Source organism: Henckelia pumila, chromosome 4, assembly GCF_033568475.1.
Source record: "Henckelia pumila isolate YLH828 chromosome 4, ASM3356847v2, whole genome shotgun sequence".
Lineage (NCBI taxonomy): Eukaryota > Viridiplantae > Streptophyta > Magnoliopsida > Lamiales > Gesneriaceae > Henckelia > Henckelia pumila.
In genome coordinates, this window is record NC_133123.1 from 197,723,443 (window position 1) to 197,745,448 (window position 22,006).

At 36.8% G+C, this 22,006-nt stretch overlaps 1 protein-coding gene across 3 annotated transcripts in view; it reads left to right on the plus strand.

The window, feature by feature from the left end:
* LOC140863011 (isoamylase 3, chloroplastic) overlaps nucleotides 1-21,365 on the plus strand; it is a 56,109-nt gene extending 34,744 nt beyond the window's left edge. The window contains exons 13-24 of one of the 3 annotated variants that reach the window (XM_073266089.1): nucleotides 1,258-1,357; nucleotides 1,972-2,072; nucleotides 11,736-11,787; nucleotides 13,659-13,721; nucleotides 14,936-15,025; nucleotides 15,114-15,186; nucleotides 16,744-16,823; nucleotides 18,264-18,368; nucleotides 18,455-18,553; nucleotides 19,380-19,441; nucleotides 20,143-20,251; nucleotides 20,956-21,365. In XM_073266089.1, coding sequence (XP_073122190.1) covers nucleotides 1,258-1,357; nucleotides 1,972-2,072; nucleotides 11,736-11,787; nucleotides 13,659-13,721; nucleotides 14,936-15,025; nucleotides 15,114-15,186; nucleotides 16,744-16,823; nucleotides 18,264-18,368; nucleotides 18,455-18,553; nucleotides 19,380-19,441; nucleotides 20,143-20,251; nucleotides 20,956-21,078 — 1,057 coding nt within the window. In that variant the 3' untranslated portion in view covers nucleotides 21,079-21,365. The remainder of the gene's footprint in view (nucleotides 1-1,257; nucleotides 1,358-1,971; nucleotides 2,073-11,735; nucleotides 11,788-13,658; nucleotides 13,722-14,935; nucleotides 15,026-15,113; nucleotides 15,187-16,743; nucleotides 16,824-18,263; nucleotides 18,369-18,454; nucleotides 18,554-19,379; nucleotides 19,442-20,142; nucleotides 20,252-20,955) is intronic. The other 2 variants (XM_073266090.1, XM_073266091.1) reach the window with 2 other exon arrangements.
* Nucleotides 21,366-22,006: the final 641 nt, after the last annotated feature.

A 22,006-nucleotide genomic window follows, 5' to 3' on the forward strand; every position in this document is an offset into this window, starting at 1 on the left:
TCATGGTATTTTGGTTTTCGAAATTCGTTCGAGCATGTGTCTTTTATTCGTGTCATGTTGGTTCATGTTTTGTCATGCATGTTGTCAAGCACTGTTATGATTCGAATGGATATGGTAATGATATGACCCTTATACGGTGGGATTGTAACCGTTGTATGACCTCACTCCATAGAGGATTAACATATTGGACATGGCCTCGCTCCTTAGAGGATTAACATATAAGAGACAGTAAATCATGGAAAGGAGATGAATTTCAGTGCTTATGTTCATGTGTTGAAAGCTTATGTATCATGATGATGTTATGGCCGATGACCCAAGTATTGAGTTATGTTTATGTTTATGTTTATGTTCATGATGTGTTGTGTTCCTATGATTATACATATATTTGTTACATGTCTCGAATGGCCCCCCACTTGCTGAGTGTTTTCCAAAACGCACCCCTTTACCTTTTTCCCTCCCAGATGATGAAGATGATGAGTTAGAGAATCGTGAACAAGATATGTTTTGGGGTTGGTGAAAGATAGAGCTGGAGGATTTAATTTTGCTATTATTTTTGAGTTGTTGCATTTAAAGTTTTTTGTTATTTAGTTATTAGTTGCTTCCGCAAGATTTTGTCACTTTATGGAGATTTGAGTTGTAAAAGACGACGTTTTGGAATTTATTTATGATAATAGACTGGTTTGGTTTATACTGTACTACGAGGCTAGTTGTTTTATAATTTGTGTGAATTTTAAACAACGCCGGTGGCACGTCTCGGTCTCGGGGCGTGACAGAGGGGGTTTAGGGATTGGTGAAAGTTTGAAGAATAGGGCACTGTTAGGGAAGTGGTTGACTGGAGATATTCCGATTAGGGGGATTCAGTGTGAAATAAGATAATTGTATATGGTTTACAGGTAACAGTTGGGAGGCTGGGTTGACTTTGATTGTAACTTTTAGGAGTCCTTGTAAGTTTATTTCCTAGTAAATATATGTAAATACCATTCTTCAAATGTATTTCTAGTACGATTAAATGATTTGATAGCACTACTGACAATGTAGCCATTATTAACCAGGAAACTGATAAAATTTTGTTTTGGTATTAAGTTTAATTCACCACTCTTTAAATGTGGAAATATTTAATTTCCTGCTTGAATATATCATCTTTTTTTTATTGTTTCAGAAAATATATTTTGATTCTTGGTAAACCCCTTGACTTGTGTGGTTTTAGCTACCATCTCTTTATGAATGAATTTTAACTATTTGACACTGTAATTGAAGGGTACTTCATTATCATGTGGATGGATTCCGCTTCGATCTTGCTAGTGTGCTCTGCCGAGGAACTGATGGTTCTCCTTTGGATGCTCCCCCACTGATCCGAGTAAGTCGTCGAACACTTGCAATTATAATTGTCACAGGAATGACTGTCAAATGATGTCATGGAAAATGTTGTCAAGACATGTTTCAGTAAAATCCTATTTCTTTTTCCAATTTGCTGTGTTCTTCAAGGGGTTAAAAATAGCTATTACTTTCTTTAATTTTGATTACCTCCTTCTGATGGCAATTTGTCTTCGTCTTTTCAGTTTTCGACATCTTCATGCATTTTTCCTTGTACTATAAAATTCAATATCCCTTTCCATGTAGAAAATCTAAAGAAATCTGAGCATATTTTTATGATTTAGTCATCGAACAGCGGTACGGTATTGGATATTGAAAACTGAAGAAATCAACGACGGGTTTGAGGAATAATGAAAGACTTGTATTCCTCTTATTTTCGAAACAATTAATTCTGTACAAGATACATATTTAAAGGAAAGATTCCTTACAAAATTAAATTGATTTATAGATGTGAAATACTTCAACCCACTACCTACAATCCATAGCGAACATTTTTTCTTGTGGATAGAACTATTTTCTGACAAATTTAATTTTCACACAAGCAATAGAGTTTAGCTACTTGCTGCCTTAATATACCTGGTTTATTAAATGGTGCAGGCAATTGCCAAAGACACAATTTTATCAAGGTCTAAAATCATTGCAGAGCCTTGGGATTGCGGTGGTCTTTATCTTGTTGGAAGATTTCCAAATTGGGATAGGTATAATCTGAGATTTTTTCTTATTTAGTCTCTAGGAACTCCACAGACGTAGGCATATTTCGTCTTGCATTAGCATTTAGCTGCAGTGTGTATATGAAAAATTCCTATAAAAAAGATATATATATGGAATGAAAGAGAGGGAGAAAATGTTGATTTTATTGATCTATGTACAGTACATTATATGGTGTGCAATAGAAATTTCAATCGCAAGAGTTAAGGTGTAATAAAATCTGTTGAATATTCTATTTCCTTAATTCCTAATATTCTCTATCTTTGTAATATGGGTAAATTATATTTTAAAGTAGGAATAGTTTATTTCCTTAATTTAACTTATTTAGATTTATAAATTAGGTTGTATCATTCATTCATCTTTTAATGAGAATAATATTCTTTCTCTACAATACAATGTTCTATATTTTCTACATGGTATCAGAAGGCAATCTCTCGCCATGATCTCGTTCGACAGTATGGCATCTTCCGAAGAAGATTCACAGTCCAAACTGCCGACCACCAACCCTCCAGTGCACCATCTTCCCGACGCCTCTCCTTTTTCTTCTATCACATGCCATAAATTAACCGGCCACAACTACCTCCAATGGTCTCAGTCCGTCAAGATGTTCATCTGCGGCAAGGGAAAGGAGGATCATCTCTCCGGTGCCTCGAAGTGTCCGGCTGTCGGTGATGAGAAACTCAAGCTGTGGACTGCCGAAAACAATATGGTCATGTCGTGGCTAATAAATTCTATGACCCAAGATATAGGTGAGAATTTTCTCCTATACCAAACTGCTGCCGAAATATGGGATGCGGTTCGGACCACGTATTCATCTCAAGAGAATACGTCGGAGTTATTTCGCATTGAGGGCCTGCACTATGGTCTACGCCAAGGGGAGGACAGCGTTACCACCTATTTTCACGCCCTCACTCGCTTGTGGCAACAACTGGATTTGTTCGTTTCTCATAACTGGACCTGTACCACCGATGCCGCTCTATTCCGCTCTATCTTGGACATCAAACGTGTATTTGAGTTTCTGTTGGGCCTCAATCCCTCTTTTGATGCTGTCCGGGGCCGTATTTTTGGAACAAAACCAATGTTTGGCCTTCGTACTGTTTTTTCTGAGGTACGCCATGAAGAAAGTCGGCGCAACTTGATGCTGGGCTCTCATGGTTCTTCTTCGTCTGTTGATGGGTCAGCCCTTGCCACTCATCGACCCTCTTTCACTGCTGGCCCAGGTCCTACAGCCCATCCACTGGCAATCGCTGCCCCTCTTGGTGAGCCCAACATCCGCAATGGCCGCCCATGGTGTCCCAAGTGTAAACGGCCCAATCACACCCTCGACACTTGCTGGCGCATCCACGGGAAACCAGCCGATTGGAAGCCGGCTCGGCCTCGTCAATCCACTGCCGCTGCCGCTGATGGATCTTCCTCTACTCCGCTGCCCTTCACCAAGAAACAAATGGAGATGCTGAAATCTATGCTCACTCCATCCGCTGCTTACCCGTCCCTCCTAGGGGCTGGTAATAGTGCTCATCAGTCTGGTATTGCTCACTGTGCCAATGCTCTCCTTTCACAACCCAAATTATCTAATGTTTGGATTGTTGATTCGGGTGCCTCTGATCATATGACTGGGAATTTGTTGCTATTTGACTCTTATCGTCCTTGTGAGGATTCTCGTTCCGTTCGCATTGTTAATGGGACTACCTCCTCGGTGGTTGGTATTGGTTCAGTTACTCTTAACCGGGATATTTGTTTACAGTCTGTTCTCTTCGTGCCCGAGCTTACTTGCAATTTATTATCCGTGAGTCAACTTAATTCTTTTGCCCATTGCAGCATTGTATTTAATAGTGACTCTTGTATCTTTCAGGATCTGGCTTCGGGGAAGACGATTGGCTGTGCTGATCTTAGTGCTGGTTTATACCTTCTCCGGATGGATACTTCTCCCAGAATTCGGCCTCCAAGTGTTCCAGCCTCATTGTTTTCTTCTTCCTGCTCCGTTTTTAATTCCAATAGGGATAGTGACTTGTTATTATGGCATTATCGCTTAGGGCATCTAAACTCTTTGTATCTCTCAAAGTTATTTCCGTTTCTTTTCAGTAATAAAAGCTCAAAAAATTTACAGTGTGATATTTGTCAGTTTTCTAAATACACACGTCACTCTTTTCCGTCCCAACCTTACACACGATCGGCCCCCTTCTCCCTCATCCACAGTGATATATGGGGTCCGTCGCGCGTCAATAATGTCACTGGCGCTCGCTGGTTCCTCTTATTTGTGAATGATCATACACGGCTCTCTTGGGTATTCTTGATGAAGGACAAATCTGAAGCAACATCATTGTTCAAAATTTTCCATACCATGATTCAAACCCAATTCTCAGCCAAGATCCAGATACTTCGTTCTGATCAAGCCCGTGACTATTTTAATGCTGTATTGGGTGATTACCTTGCCCTTCCTGGCATTATACATCAAAGCTCGTGCGTTGACACCCCTCAGCAAAACGGGGTTGCTGAACGTAAAAATCGTCATTTGCTTGAGGTCGCTTGTTCTCTTTTATTCACGACCAAAGTACCTAAACACTTCTGGGGCGAAGCTGTCCTAACTGCCACATACTTGATTAATCGCATGTCGTCTCGGGTACTGAACTTTCATACCCCTGTCCATTCTCTCCTTGCATCTTACCCCAAAACGCAACTCATTCACTCTCTTCCCCTAAAAGTCTTTGGTTGCTCTGCCTTTGTCCACATTCATTCCCAGCACCGCAGCAAACTCGACCCTCGAGCCCTCAAATGCATTTTCCTTGGGTACTCCTCAAATAAAAAAGGCTACAAGTGTTATTCCCCTGTCACTAGAAAATTCTATCACACCTTGGATGTTACCTTCTTCGAAAATGAGCCGTTTTACCCCAATTTCTCAATTCAGGGGGAGCGTAGTAGTGAATCTCCAAATTGGGATCCTTTACTGCTCGAACCCTTGAATACTTCCGAATAAACTCCTTCACATAACCTACAGTCAACTCTGCCTGAGTCTCCGTCTGACCCTGATCCTCGTCAAATACCACTCAAAGTCTATTCTAGGAGAAATAAAGTTCAAACGGAGACGCCACATGAACCAGTACCAAATCATCCAGACCATGACAGTTCTCCAAAGTCAGAATCCCCAAAAGATAATCAAGGTACTGTTGATCTCAACTATGACTCTAATAATGATGACATACCTATTGCATTAAGGAAAGGAAAAAGGGCATGCACTCAACATCCAATACTTAACTTTGTCTCGTTTGAGGGATTATCTCCTGCATATTGTGCTTTTGTTTCTGGTAATGGATAAAATTCAGACTCCATCATCTATCGAGGAAGCCTTCAAAGATCCAAAGTGGAAAGCAGCAGCCTTTGAAGAAATCAAAGCCCTAGAAAAGAACAAAACCTGGCAGATTACTGAACTTCCACCAGGGAAGCGAACTGTGGGATGCAAATGGATCTTTACAGTCAAACATAAACCGGATGGAGGCATTGAACGCTACAAAGCACGCCTAGTAGCAAAGGGGTACACACAGTCATATGGACTTGATTATCAGGAAACGTTTGCACCAGTTGCCAGACTTAACACTATCAGAGTACTTTTCTCTATTGCTGCAAACCTCGATTGGCCCTTATTCCAATTGGATGTAAAAAATGCTTTCCTGAATGGTAATCTTGAAGAAGAAGTCTACATGGACGTACCTCCGGGATTTATGCCAAAAACAATGAAGAACAAAGTGTGCAAGCTGGAAAAATCTTTTATGGGCTGAAACAATCACCTAGAGCATGGTTTCATCGGTTTACAAATGTGCTGACTAGTGATGAATATTTACAGTGCCAGTCAGATCATACTCTGTTTGTTAAAAATTCTGATGGCAAAGTTACGGTTCTTATTGTCTATGTGGATGACATTGTGCTACTGGAAATCATGACAGAGAAATGAATCGGATAAAAGAGGTTCTTTCAAAAGAGTTTGAAATGAAGGGTCTTGGACCTCTTAAATATTTTCTAGGCATGGAAGTGGGCAGATCTTCACTTGGGATTTCAGTTTCTCAACGGATGTATGTTCTCGATTTGTTGAAAGAGACAGGAATGCTAGGATGCAAACCAATCGACACCCCAAATTTCCTAATGTCAAGATTGGAACAGAAGAAAACCATACACCTACTGACAAGGGCAGATATCAACGATTGGTGGGTAGACTTATATATCTCTCGCATACCCGACCAGATATTGGCTTTGCTGTTAGTGTGATCAGTCAACACATGAATAACCCAAGTGTAGAACACATGGAAGCAATATATCGCATACTGAGATATCTAAAGGGAACACCTGGGAAGGGATTACTTATTAGGAAAACTACATTCAGAAATGTGAATATTCAGTGATGCAGATTGGGCTGGCTGTCCGATTGATAGACGATCTACTTCCGGATACTGCTCTTTTGTGTGGGGAAATCTTGTGACTTGGAGGAGTAAGAAACAACCTGTTGTAGCTCGCAGCAGTGCAGAAGCAGAATATCGTGCATTGTCCAATGGGATATCTGAAGGAATGTGGATAAAGAGGCTGCTCACCGAGTTGAGATTGGAAGATAATCATCCAATCGATATGATGTGTGATAATCAGGCCACCATAAGAATTGCCAGAAACCCAGTACACCACGATCGAACCAAACATGTTGAAATAGATAGACACTTCATCAGTGAAAAGATTGACTAGAAAGTAATCAATCTCCAGTATGTTCCGAGTTACTTGCAAATTGCAGATATCCTGACAAAAGCTCTAGCTCGACCTACCTTTGATGAGTTGAAGTTCAAGCTGGGCATGATAAACATTTACTATCCAGCTTGAGGGGGAGTGCTGAATATTCTATTTCCTTAATTCCTAATATTCTCCATCTTTGTAATATGGGTAAATTATATTTTAAAGTAGGAATAGTTTATTTTCTTAATTTAACTTATTTAGATTTATAAATTAGGTTGTATCATTCATTCATCTTTCAATGAGAATAATATTATTTCTCTACAATGCATTATTCTATATTTTCTACAAAATCATACCTTAGCAAAAATAGAGAATCGAAAAATCCTTTCAGATCACCTGAACATATGCAAATTTAAATTTTAGATTTTTTCTACCCACCCCTTCAGGTTTTGGTAAATGTTGATGAGACCAAGCTTTCCTACAAGAAACTCAAATGTTCTCTTACAAACCTGCTAATTGGTGAGATGTACGTACATACTCCATGCTTAGAATCCTTCATACACCTTTTCTCTGAAGAGGTGACGATCAAGGTCTACGTGTTTAGTCATGTCTATGTGAATTGGATCAAGAGCTATATTGATAGCTTATTTGCTATCACAATAAAGTCTCAATAGGGTCGTCACACTGAATTTTCAACTCCATTAATCTTTTTATCCAAATTAGTTTACATACTCCATAAGCCATGACTCTATACTCAGTTTTTGCCCTTGCGACAACTGACTGCTTCTTGCTTCTTCATGTTGCTAAATTTCCCCACACCGTTGCACAATATCCAGGAGTTGACTTTCGATCCTTGATTGATCTGGCCCAGTCAGCATCAACGAAAGCGGTCACTTTTCGATCTTAAGTTTTTGCAAAGAATAGTGCTCTCTCAATAGTTAACTTCAAATATCTCAGAATTTTATAGACTGCATTGAGATGGCCTTGACATGGATTGGTGAGTGCTTATTGGTTCTCTAGACTTGCTTCAAATACGATATTAGGATGAGTGTGTGAGAGATAGATAAGATTTCCAACCAAGCGCAGATAACTTCCTTTGTCAATACGTTCTTGTCTATGCATTTTTGTCCAATTCAATTGGAGTATTGCTTGGTTTACATCCCAATATGCCAGATTCTTTTATCAGAAAGTGTATTTTCTCTGTGAGACTAAAATACATTTTTCGCTCCTCACGATTTCCATGCTCTGAAAGTATTTAAATGATTCAAGGTTTTTGATTTCAAATTCTCTGGCCATCTAGAGAGGCATGAGGTGGAAACTGCTTTGGGTGTCATGCAAGAGAGACGCGTGGGGCAGTTGCTAGAGTTTGCTTAGGGTTTCGTGCAGGAGAAGCATGAGGTGGCGGCTGCAAGGGTTTTTGCGCAGGAGAGGCACAAGGCGACAACCGCTTAGGGTTTCCCACTGGAGATGCGCGAGGACTCCACTGCTAGGGTTTTGCGAGGTGGCGATGGTAGATGAGCAGTGGTGCAACAATCAAATCGGTTGAGAAATTAAAAAGATGGAGCCTATTCTGATACCGTGTAAAAATGAAATAGATGGAGAAAGTGTTCATTTGGTAATCACTCTTCCGGACATTTACCAGGCACTTCGTGCTATTGGAGGTGATGAAAATTGGTGATGAATCACAAGTTGGTGAGAAAGCACCTTTTGTTTACCCTTTGGCCCCTAAAAATCCAATACTGAACAAACGTAGCCTCAGAAGACTTCATATGTCTTGTCATCAAGAATTGCTTCTTAATGGTCGCCTCATTTGATAATCACTCTTCCAATTTTAATTGCTCCAACGTATTGAACAATATGTTTTTCTTTGAAATAATTTCCTTTCTTCGGATGGAGATAAAAAAAGGGGAAGGACAAATGCATTTTTCTATTTTTTTGGATTTGTATCTAGTAGTAACAAAATGGTAGCATTTTGGTGATGGCTGAAAAATAATGTTGCGTGGCTGAAGTAGTCAAGTAACTACACGTAGTGTATCGAAGAGGAGGGAAACAAAACAAATCTACCATCAAGGTCTGATGTATGTCATCTCTGGGGCCTTTGCTTATCCCTATTCCTCTCAGGATGTATTATATTTTATTGAAACGAAAAAATAAAGAATTAAATTAATGGTTTGGTGGCTGAAATATTACCATTTTTTTTTGCAGCCCCCATAGTATTGGGCAGAGGCATAATCAAGTTCCTAGAATATTGAGTTTTATTTTGTTGGGAGATTCTTGGACTTTGTGTTATTTAAGAAGGTTTTTGGGGTAAGGATGGAGAAGGTGGATTAAGGGTTGTGTCTCGAATGTTTCTTTCTCGGTTTTTATAAATGGAAGACCCCGTGGTAAATTTAAAGGTGAAAAGGGGCTCGGGCAAGGGGATACGTTGTCACCCTTTTTGTTCAACTTGGTGGCAAATGTGATGGGCAGGTTGGTTTATAAGGAGAAGTATTTGGAGTCCATCAAATGAGTGCAAATTGGCAGAGAGAGGGTGGAGATTTCTCACATTCAATTTGCGGATGTTACACTGTTTTTTGTTAAGGAAGCTGAACATTTGGGTTTTTTGGTCTTGATGGTGTTAAATTGTGAAGAAGAAAAGGTGGTTGACTTGCTGGCTGAAATCGGTTATGGGAGAGATTCTTGGCTTATTATAAAGTCGGGGATTCTGTTGGGTGGTAATTCACTGAAATTATCATTTTGGGAACCTGTTTTGTCTAAGATGTTGAAGAAACTAGCATGTTGGAAGAAGGCCTTTTTGTCCAAAGGGGGTAGACTGTCATTGATTTCATTAGTGCTGAATGTTTTGCCGATGTATTTTATGTCTCTGTTTAGAGTATCGAAAGGTGTAGCTGATGTTATGGAAAAGATTATGAGAGATTTCTTTTGGGAAGGAGCTGATGGGGATTTTACATGGTCATTGGGTGGTTTGGGATAAGGTTTTTACATCGAAGGAAAAAGGTGGTCTGGGTATTGGGAATATTTGCTCAAGGAATATGGCTCTTTTGGGAAAGTGGTAGTGGAGATTTTCACATGAAAGAGAGGCATCGTGGAAAAAGTCGTTAGTAAGTAGGAGATGCAGGATAATGGATTGGTTGCGGGGCTGGCTTGCATCGCCACATGACTCACATTTAGAAGCCAAGTGTATCTCCGGAGTTTTACCTAGTTTTCCTCCGGTCGGTGAGAGCGGTGCTAAAAAGGGTAATATTTTAAGATTTTGGGAAGACAGGTGGTGGGGGATTCCACTTTCCTAATCTCTTCCAGTTATCTTCGATTGATAATTCTCCGATTTATCATTTTGCTCAGTTAGAAAGTCAATCTTTCAATTCGGTTGTCTCTTGGAGTTTACATTTTAGGCAAGATTTGACGGACGTGGAAATGGATGAGTTGAGTCTTTTGCTAGAGTGCTTAGAGAGAGTTAGGTTGGATGTAGGGGTTTTGGATTTTGTGAAGTTGGTCGGGGATTCTTCGGGAGTTTTTTTAGTTAAATCTTTCTATGACTCTTCCTTCCTAATAGGGATTTCCTACGTTTTCTTTTTTTGTGTCATTTGGAAAATGCTTATTCCTTCGATGGTACAAGTTTTCTCGGAAAGGGTTGTAGTGCAAGGAAAGCTTCAAACCAGTGAGACCTTGCAAAGTTGTTGGCCCTCTTGTTCTCTAAGCCTAAGTTGGTGTGTGCTTTGTCGGCAGGAGGTGGAGTAACAGGACCACATCTTCATTCATTGTCCCTTCACCAGAGGCATTTGGTATAAGGCTCTGGCAGAGTTAGGGTTTCTTGTGGGTAACTCCGAGTTCAGCAAAAGAGTTAATTGTGGGTGATCTTGGGTGCGTGCTTGGTAGGAAGGGGAGACTACTTTGAACGGTGGCAATTCATTGTATTTGTCAGCACATTTGGCTGGAGAGGAACAAAAGAATTTTTGAAGATAAAGTGGAATCGTGAGATGTGTGTTGGGAAAAATCAAATTGCGGGCTTCTATGTGGATTAGAAATAAAAAAAGAGTTTGATATGTTCTCGATTCTAGATTTAGTCGGAGATTAGAGCATGGTACTTTGTTGATATTTAGTGGGTTCTAAGTGCTCCATCTGCGGATAACCATCCACTTTTTATAATTATTACATGATCTTTTATATATATATATATATATATATATATATATAACATAATCTCGTTTCACCTTGGCGGCGGGGTTGGCAATTTCTTTCTCAGTCCATATACTTGACAAGAATATGAGGCATCTAGGTTGATTCACTTGATTGTATCCCAAACTTCTCTTTCATTTGTTCCTCGGAGCACAAAATCTGTCATCAGCCCGTTGGTCATGGAATTGATGAGGGCATGATCTGGCCTGTGCATCATAACATGGGTCATTCTTTCTAGGTGCAGCCTTTCCTTCCTGATATATTTCTTCCAGTCTTCCTGCAATATGCATCTATATATTTTGTATTGTAAGACCAAATACAATAATAAGTGACATCCAACTTTGATTGAAATTGTGAAAGGTCTCTATGGATGATTTCTTGATGTCATGAATGTTTGTATTTGTTTTCTCATAGTGTAAGAACTAAGAGGGCTAAAGGTCAAGGAGGCACCCAGGGTTTTAGCCGAAAAGGAAAAATAACAGCCAATTTTTCTTCTTTTTTTCATTTCTTGGTCTGTGATACTAAATTGATAAATTGGCTATTTCAAAAAAATTGATAAATTGGCCGAATAATCATAAATCTTAGGGGTTATATCGTACAAAATTTATACATCCATTCCATTTTTCAAGAGCTTTGGATACATGTCGTTATCCAACCATTGAATGTTTTTGTTTAATTCGCTCATAATATTTTGTTTATATTTTCTTGTTTGTTGATTTATGCACATTGTATGCATACAAAATTAATGTGCCTGTTTATTTGCTTTCTAGGTGGGCTGAATGGAACGGGATGTACCGAGATGATGTTAGAAGATTTATAAAGGTGATACAAGCTGATAAATTTACACCAATAAGATAATTGCAATTTTTGAACAAAAATTTTTCCGTAGACTCATTTTGAAAACATGTTCACATTTTCTGTGAAGCTGGATGGCTCCCTGTTAAATGGACGATAACCTACGGGAAAATTCATCTAAAAATTATGGCAACTGTGGCAGATGTTTAATCAGTTTATTTGTACTCTCTAATAACTTCAATATTTATTACTTTTTATTCATGTTGATAATCACACAAAAATCAAGTTGTAATGTCATCCATTTATAAATTCCCACATCCCCTAGCTCGGGAAGTTTTGCATCCTTGGCCTAATTGGAGAATCCTGTTTTAAGTTAGGTTTTATTCAACAACTACCCGTAGATAAAATTTCTGCAATGTTTACAGAATGTTCAAATACAAAAAGTCAATTCCTGTCGAGTGTGGAACCTACATATTGCCATAATGGTATGATATTGTCCACTTTGAGCATAAACTCTGATGGTTTTGATTTTGGACTTCACCCAAAAGGTCTTATAGCAATAGAGATGATTTTTCTCTTGATCTTTCAATATGGGACTTTAGTTGCATTCCCAACAATCTTCTCCTCAAACAAAGGATCACCATTATTCCCATGATCTGGGCCTTCTCTCAAGCCTATCCATCCTCCAATAAAGCCATTCATCCTCATTGCTTTGGGACGCACACCTTGTATGAAATACAAGGAACATCACCCACCTTGAGAGCTTATCAAGGATTTTTACCAGGAGCTCCCGCCTTCTTCGTTTAAATATCCGTGGATTCCATCCACATGACTCAATCTAGACCATGGCTTTGATACCAATTGTCGAGCAATGTAACCCACATATCTCTACAATGGTATAAAATTGTTCACTTTGGGCATAAAGACTCATGGTATTGTTTTTGGAATTCACCCAAAAGACTCATATCAATGGAGATATCATTCCATCTTATTAACCCATGATCTCTTGATCTTTCAATGTAGGACTTTGGTTGCATTCCCAACAATTTGCACATGGTTTCATAAACTGTATTTTTGTCATTCTTATGTTTATTTGAATCTCATCCTTTTACCACCTTTCCTTGAAGAAAACTTGTTAACTCTTGAAGGAACCAACAACACGTTCTTGGGGTTGCGTTATGAATAGATTGGGTGTCTTCAAGAGAGATACTTTTTCTTGGTTGAATAAAGTGAACCTGGACCAGTCATTTCCTGCCATTATTCTATTGTATTATTTGGACTGTGTGCATGATTTCTCTTGGAATTGCGAAAAATGAATTTTGCACAAGTTTTGTTCTCTTGTAAAATGCAATATGGTTTCAGATAAGATAGAAAGAGGATTTGGGGTTTGGGTACAATTTTTTATGTCGGCTGTTCTGCTTTCCCCAGTGGAATCCATTGTGTATTCGTCATATATTACAATTCACTTTAATAGTTTTTTTCCCTTTTATATAGACGAGTGCTTGTTTTGTTTGTTGTACTGTTCATTCTTCCTACTTAGGAACTGTCTCCATCTTGAAGGCAGTTCTATGAATATATTTCTAACACTACATTTTATGTATGGCAATGGGCACCAAATTTGATACTAGGAGGCATCGTGATTGAAAAATTATAGATTTTAGCATTCGTCCACTGTCATTATTTTTTCCATAATAATTAAGGCACCGCTTGGTTCATGGATCGGATGATGATGGATAAATAATACAAGGATGATAAATCGATATACTTGAATAAGACAATGGTGTATGATACTAATCCTTGAAAGAACTTGAGCCAAGCATTCGACATAGCAAGGATGGATGATCAGTCAATATGTTATCCTCCACACCAAACAGTGCCTAAATGTCATATTTGTACAGGGTGACTGCGGTGTGAAAGGAAGATTTGCTACTAGGATTGCAGGTTCTGCTGACCTTTACAAAGTAAGCGTCATTTTATGTCACTTATTTTTTTATAGTCACTTATGTAGCTGTCATAGTGTTTGTGCCCGCGAGATCATATTTCTTTGCCACTTTGTTTCATGACTTGATTCTTAATTGGCCTTCTTGTCATGTCTGTAATAGCAACTGTTAGTTTTATTTGAGTGTGCATGTTAAGGGTTTGGGTTAAGGGTTAATGGGCTGGGTCCAAATAGGGTAATTACAGAAATAACATATAAAAAAGGGGATTAGGTATTTTGAAGGGAGTAGTTTTTGTTTTGGAAGTAACGTGGCCTGGCAATTGCTAGGGAGAGGGAATATTATTCTGTGATGTTTTCTGCTCTAAGGGGCCATACTCTTTTGTGAGGATTGGTCATTATGTTTAGGTAATTCTTCTAGTTTAATTAATTAAATTACAGTTTCTTTTAAAGTTGTGTTTTGGGTTTGTATCAGTGCAAGTGTCATGTCTTTTTCTTATTGTTGAGTTCTGCGAATGGAATGGATTTAGCAGTTTTGTGTTTTTATTGTGCAAATCATTTTAGATTCAGGTAGTGGTGCATGAAACTCTAAAAAGGGTCACTTAATAATCATGACTTTGTGGTTGAGATACTTTGACATCAGCCAAAAGCAAACATTTGAATTTCATTTTTTTTAATGAAGATGAGAGAGCTAAGAATAACAATAATCATTACAAGGTTATCATGCCCTTGATTTGAAACATTGATGTACAAACATGGAGTTGAGCAACAGATTTGTGTAACACATAATCAAAAGAATGAAACTGTTAAAGCTTTCAAGTGTACGAATTAGCCCAAGAAGGTGGGGAGTATAGTTGAGAAGAATTTGTGATGCAACCCTATGATTGAACAAGAGTCTTGACACTAAATTCTTGGGTTAGCCTTGAGTTTAATATGGTCAAATCACGTGAGCTCTACCTAATTTCATATGTATGATTCTGAGGTTTGATTTATTTAGGAGTGGGTTTTATGGAGTTAACCTCTATTGTAAGATAAATGATGACAAAAAGCACCAACACACGTGTACCAACCAGAGCTAACAACACAATATAAAATAGCATTCATTATTTATGCATCTGTTTTGATATTGGAAATCTCAGTACCATATAAAGCAATTATTCATGGTCATCTTAGTAACCTTGTTATTATTCTGTGAGATTGTACTGTCAGATAACAATTCGATGTTCCTTTCCATGTTAGGTCCATAAGCGCAAGCCATACCACAGTGTTAACTTTGTAATTGCACACGACGGATTTACATTATACGACCTTGTGTCATACAACAACAAGGTAACACATATTTCGATGGTTTCTATCTCCATTTTAACAATTTCAATGTCAGTTCCGCTTGATTTTCTTCTCTTGTTTGAAACCATAGCATAATGAAGCCAATGGAGAAGGTGGAAACGATGGATGCAACGACAATTTTAGCTGGAATTGTGGATTTGAAGGTAGATTATAGTACATTTGAAGTTTCTTTTCATAGAACTCATTGTCCTGCTTATTACCTCTAGCTTTTCACTTTCATGGTATATTGCAAGTATGTTATCCAATGAATGGCTTTTATTCACTAAGCAATGCCCATACCATCTAATGTAATCTGATGCAAAAAATGGAGTATCCATTTTATAAAAATTAAATAAATATTAAATAATAAAACAATCAAAACACAATATAAAACCGAGACCAATTCTTATACCTCTATTTTTCCTGTTTTCAAATGTTTTCTCTACTGCGGTGCCGTCTTTAAATTGCCGTCTCCCAGCTTTTAAAGTGTATGTTTTTTTTAAAAAAAAAATCATATTTAAACTATTATTGAGATTAAAATTTTATGAAAATATGTAATTACTAATGTACATTAAGGGCCCGTTTGGATTTGATAGATATTTTTTAAAAAAAATGCTTTTTTAAGCTACAATTTTTAGCTTATGAAAAAGCTCTAATTTTGACTTTAAAAAGTGCTTTTTAAGCACTTAAATGGCCACCCAAACACCTAGTTAACCAAAAGAGCACTTTTTTAAAAAAAAAAAATGCTTTTCTGATCTGGCTTTTGAAACCAAACGGGGCCTAAAAAAGAAATTGCTCAAACTTTCGGCATTGACTTGATTATTGATGAGCTTGAAGTTATGAATTAACATCGATCACAACTAAAGGTAGTTAAACATGATAAATAAGTTAATAAATAGTGATTTATATCTATCTTTTGTACTTCAGTTTTTATATAATTAACAGGATTAAAACTATTAAAGTATTATATTTTTTGCCATTTGTGCAAGCTGTGAAACATGTTAGATGAAACATTTAAAACTTTGGTATTTGTTCCATGTTGCACTTATTTTCACGAAATTTATTTTTAAACCATATTTTTTAATTTTTTATTGTACTAAATTAAGATTTTTAGTATAATGACCTTTTTGATAGAATATATGTGCAAATATGGTGACGGTTATTATTTCATGCATCTATACAATAACCATATTACATTATATTTTTTAATAATTAATTATTTTAAAAAATTTATTTTCGACCCCCTAATTAATTTTTCTGTGTCCCTGTTTTTGTCATTGTGTTTTTAAGTGAGTGCCGTGTATGTGATGCATATTGAACTAGGAGTTTGATCTTCATATGTTTAGAACATCAATTTTGGTTACTTCCACAGTAGTTTTATTTACACCCTCTAGATTACTAATCCTTAGACCAACATGATGTAGTTATGGGATACAACTTGGAGTCTCTATGAGGTAGCAAGAGAAAAATGGTGTATGTGGTTTCATATTCTTTGTTTGAGATTGAAGTTTAGAATGAGCTACTTTTGATCTCATTCCTTGTGTTTTTGTGTTACTGATTGTTTCGAATTATGCTTTCAGCCAGTAGAAAAACTATTCCTCATCCTTCCCAAACTTTTAAAACCTGTTATTCTGTTTACACAAATTTCATGTTTCAGTGGTAGAATTGTTTCTTTGCATCTAATTGATGAACTAGGTATTCTTTTGATGTGCAAATATCAGGAGAAACCTCAGATATGAATGTCAAGGCACTACGTTCACGGCAAATGAAGAACTATCATTTAGCTCTCATGATATCCCAGGTAAACATGCATGAAAGATGTATCCAGTTTATTTTTTTAAAAAAATGGTATCTAGTAGCAGTGTAATCTTCTTTTAATTTCTAACTGGAATATCATGAAATATATTCTACTAAAAATAAAATATTATGCTCAGTGTCTAGTTCCGTTGCAGAACACTCATCTAGAGGAACAAGTTGCTTGCAGCTAAACTGGTGTGTACTAGTTAACTTCAAAATACTGAATGTTGAAATTAAAACAAGTTCATAAGAAACTGGTACATTGCAAGAACACTAAATCATAATTAGAAGAGGAGTTGATGTTCCTACTTGAAAGATCAATTTCTTGGCAATCACAAATGTTTGATGCTTTTCTGCTTAATTATCGGAAGATATTGTGTCAATATCCCATGCACATTCTTCAAGTTAGTTAACAAGCTAGATAATATAGAGCAAAGTCCTATTCAACTTGTGAATCACTAGTGTTGATAAAGGTTAGGGGCTGTTTGCTTGGTGTTGGACTTTTAGTAATAGAAATATAGCTAAGAGAGAGCCCGCACAACATAAAATTTATGTGGTTTGGTCATGAAGGCCTATGCTCATAAAACAATACCCAAATCACTACATTCTTTTTAATCTCTTCTAAACACAAGAGTTAGAACTCTGACTATCTCTCCTCAACACAGGGATTAAAACTCTTATTGATCTCTCTAGATTAAAGTGCAATCTTCATCTTTTCTATATGTAAAATTATTGGATAATTATGGCAGGAAATCATTCCTGCCCAGTGATATATGGAAAACAAATTATAAATTGAAGTATATCAAATCTGATTCTAGAATATACATCGTTAATTTCCAACACTAATACCAAGTTGGACATGGAAATCTAAATTGGATTGTTCCAACATGGAACACAAAAATGGTCCTGAGGAAAGTCTTGCACCATGTTGTGAAAAAAAATAAAGAAATAAACGGCAGATAGCCGGGATATGTTTGATTCACATGTAAAATTTTAGTCGTTCTTGTTATGGGTAGTTCAGCTTGTGACCAGGATAGTCTGTAATTGGAATAGATAGTTAGAATTATGCTAGTTATCAACCGTGGAACTGTTGTTTATGTTAACAGTCACACAAACATTTGTGCGGCTACTATTCACATGAATAGTAAAAGAACTAGGTTTTTTTCCATGGGACAGGCATTTGGACAGCACACCAGACAGAAAAAACTAAGCCTAGGTCAAGATTCTTGCAAAAGGCCTATATGGATATGCATTTATTGCGCCCACTCATTGTTTTCTGATGCTATTGTGTCATAATTCCATCGTTTACTTCCTACTTAATATTCTGATTACAATAAGAGCTCTTATATGAGACGCATTGATAATATGGATTAGTTGGCCCCTATAACCGGGCTGTAACTTTGTTGATATATCTATAATATGCATTTTCATTATTATGTTTTAGGGAACTCCGATGATGCTAATGGGGGATGAATATGGCCATACACGTCATGGAAATAATAATAGTTATGGGCATGATACTGCTCTTAATCATTTCCAATGGGGACAAGTATGTGCTACTTAAAATATTTCTTCACCTCTTATATATCTTTAGTGTAATAGTTGTAATGTCAAGATTGAAATTTGATGAAACAGTTGGAGTCCAATAAAGATAATCATTTTAGGTTTTTCTCGGAGATGATAAAATTTAGGCAGAGCCATCATGTCTTTAGAAGAGAGAACTTCCTCGGAAAGGTAAAATTTTAGATTTCAGTGACATAGTTCATGTCTTGCAAGTGCGCAGTTTGTGTCTGCTTGATTGCTTCATTCAAGTTAATTTATTCATATTAAATAAATTTAACTATTAGTTTTGCCCCTTGGCCCTAGTACTTCAAATAGGTAGATGTGACACTAGCTCGTTGCAATATTCTACACTTCGGGAAGTCTTAATGTCTGGCAAAATGTTACTCTAAGAATGGTTTCGGGTTGAAATTGTTTCTTTGTTCTGTAATTGAAACTACCAACAGTAATGACTAGCTAATAGTTGTTTTATGCAGGACTGAGGTCTTGGCGAGGTCTTTATCAATTCATTAACCATGCCGTATCATGTTCAATAAACTCAACTATAGATCACAAATGCCTAAATGAAAATTTATGCTGCCGAACCTTCTTCAAATATCATGCCTCTCTGGATACTAATTATTTATATTTTACTATTTCACATAAGTCTTAAGTTATGATTATCTTTTCACATAAATGATCGATAATCTTTTATTTGAATTCCAAAGATGTCTGATGTTCCACGTGGCCAAAATTTATGTGTTGAGTGGCTTTGGACATTGCTTGTCCCTTGGGTGGTATTTCCTCAATAGGTACACAACACCATTTTAGAGAGCACACAAATATGTGTTCAGACTTCAGAACAAGGGCTTGAATTTGTGGCATTACAAGAATACAGAACTTGTGTGCTTTTGTAATTTCTAGCTTGTAACAGAATCTTTTTAAGATTCATTCTTTCATTTGGTACTTGAAGTTAACAAAAATGTCTGTCGATGCTCATTTAACACTCTTTGCAATGCAGAATGATGTGACATGGCACGAGGACAACTGGGACAATTATGAGAGTAAATTTATTGCATTCACGTAAGGAATCACTCATTTGAATCTCCCATAATATGGAAATTCTTTTACCGTCCGCATATTTAAACATGTTATGCTTTCACATATACCAAATTTTGTGTGAATTCCACTTTTGTTTAATGTAGGGAAATGACAAAAACCCTTGAACTGAGTGTCTATCTTGAAAATCACACATTTATTGAATCTGAATTTTTTTAAAAATTTTATTCATATTTATTCCAAGAGTCTTAGCATTATTACCATTAGATTTATTCGATCTAAACGCTATAACTTTTCCCAAAACCATATGTTAATGTAACTAAAGTGTAATTTTACACTTGTCTATATAAATTAATATTCTTTAGAAAGTAACTTTGGCATAATTAAAAATTTATAAACTTATAAGATATTTGCTGTCAGATTGGAGCAAGCCCGACAAACCATCCACGAGTTACGTCATGAGGAATTCCTTGTCAAGCATTTAAATTATGCATGAATGCTTTTGTATGAATGGATAGCATACTCATTGTCCCTGAGATCGAAAAGTTTTAGATTCTGTGGCGTTCTCATTCGTCTCTCCCCGGAACCCAACACATACCCTCAACATACATTATGTTATGAAATATGAGATTGTGTTTTTTCTCTTTTCACAAGGACAATAATAAAATATTTACCTAATTTTAAATTTATGATTACAGTCGTGCTGACAAATGTGATGGTTTCAGGCTTCGTGATGAAAATGATGGGCATGTATATGTCGCATTTAATGCACATGACTATTTTGTTGAGGCTGTTATACCAACGCCGCCAGGAGAAAGACAGTGGTATCGGGTGGTTAGTTCCTAAACTCAATTGTTCCTGTTGGTTTAAAATAATTTTGCCATCGCATGTTTTGCTAGTTACTGGTTAAGCTATTTACATGCTTTAATGAAAATCCATATTTTTATATGCTTCTTACTGTTGGACTGCCATTAACAGTATGTTCTCATTGGCTTCAGTATCTAAGAATTTGCATGTTTCTTTGTTAGAAGAATTTAGGCCTTAATTTTGCTATTATCCACATGCAATCCGAACTTCTGCCCTCAGTGGATTGTAGTGGCCTCCGTGTAAATGCAATCCATGAAAAAAATTTATTGGTTAGATGATCAACGGCTGTCCACACACACATTGTTTCTTTCATTCCACTGCACACATTTGCATGTCTTTTGTACTCAAACAAGTGTCACTGGTGCTTGCATTTATCTCAACTTATAACGGATATCAGCTTTGTCGCTTCAGAAATTTCCAATTATATCTGAACCATCACATCGCCCATTAAATTCGGGATATTGTGAGTAAATTATTCACAGTTCACCGTCGAACTGTCTTTTCCTTTGCATCTGTCCTGTATCAGACTGTGAGTACTCTTCGTTCAATGTGTTATACTTGAATATTCTATGTTCATCCTTGCCCTTGAAAGTATGAAATATATTATACTTTGATTATTGATGTGGCTCGTTCATTGCTTGATTATGAGGCATAAACGAAAATAACTGCAGGTCGACACTAATTTGGATTCTCCAGACGACATTGTCCCTGAAGGTGTTCCTGGCATTGGGGACATGTATAACATTGCACCTTACTCTTCGATTCTCCTCGAAGCCAAGCCGAAAATGGTCTAAAATTATGTTTGTCATAATAAATCAATGAAAGAATAGGGTAACTTGGTGCTACCTTTAAACTAGTAACTTGTACATGTTGAATCGGGTTGGCCCATAAACAGTTTGGAACCTAAACCACGATAATTTGTTTCGGGTTTTATCCTGGTTCAGCAGCGTAGTAGAGCTTATAAACTTGGTATCCTAAACTTGAGGATCGGGTCCCCATCTGTACTTTAAATAAAGTAGTAGAATCCTACTCTGAAACTATCATCGACACATATTTTGTTAACCAAATTTCTCTTCATCCACACATTACCTACTCACGTACAATACAATGTAGATTTCATGGGCATGGTTTTCATGAAAGTGAACGGGCAAAGCCAACTCTCAGTTGGTTACTCACACTTGCTTTTTTCTGGTTTCTTCGATTGACAAAAATCACGAGCCATTTTACATATTTTAAGTTTGTATTTGTGTGTTTAGATCCAAAAGTTTTTGAAAGAATTCTCAGTACTTTTTATTCTGGATATTTTCCCTGCATGCGTATGATCATCAACATTGTCAACCTGAGTTGCTTTTAACAGTAAAACGAAAAAAATGCAATTTTCAAAAATATGGCTAGCCCCATTGCTTGTAGGCTGTATATACAAGGACTTTTATGGGTTCTGACATAATATTTTGTGATATAAATATTGGGGTAAAAATTTGATTAAATCTCAAATCCAAACTTATTTTTACATTTAGTCTCTCAGAAAAATATATGTTTGCACTTTGTAATCTTTAGAAAAATGATTATGTATTCATTAGGTACAAATATTTTTCTCACAAGAAAGTTGGTAATAAACATTGAAAATATGATTATAGTATAAGTTATTTGAGTATCAACTGTTTCATATATGTTCATATTTGGTTTTTGAGCACTCAAAAATGTATCCAAGTATTAGTTTTA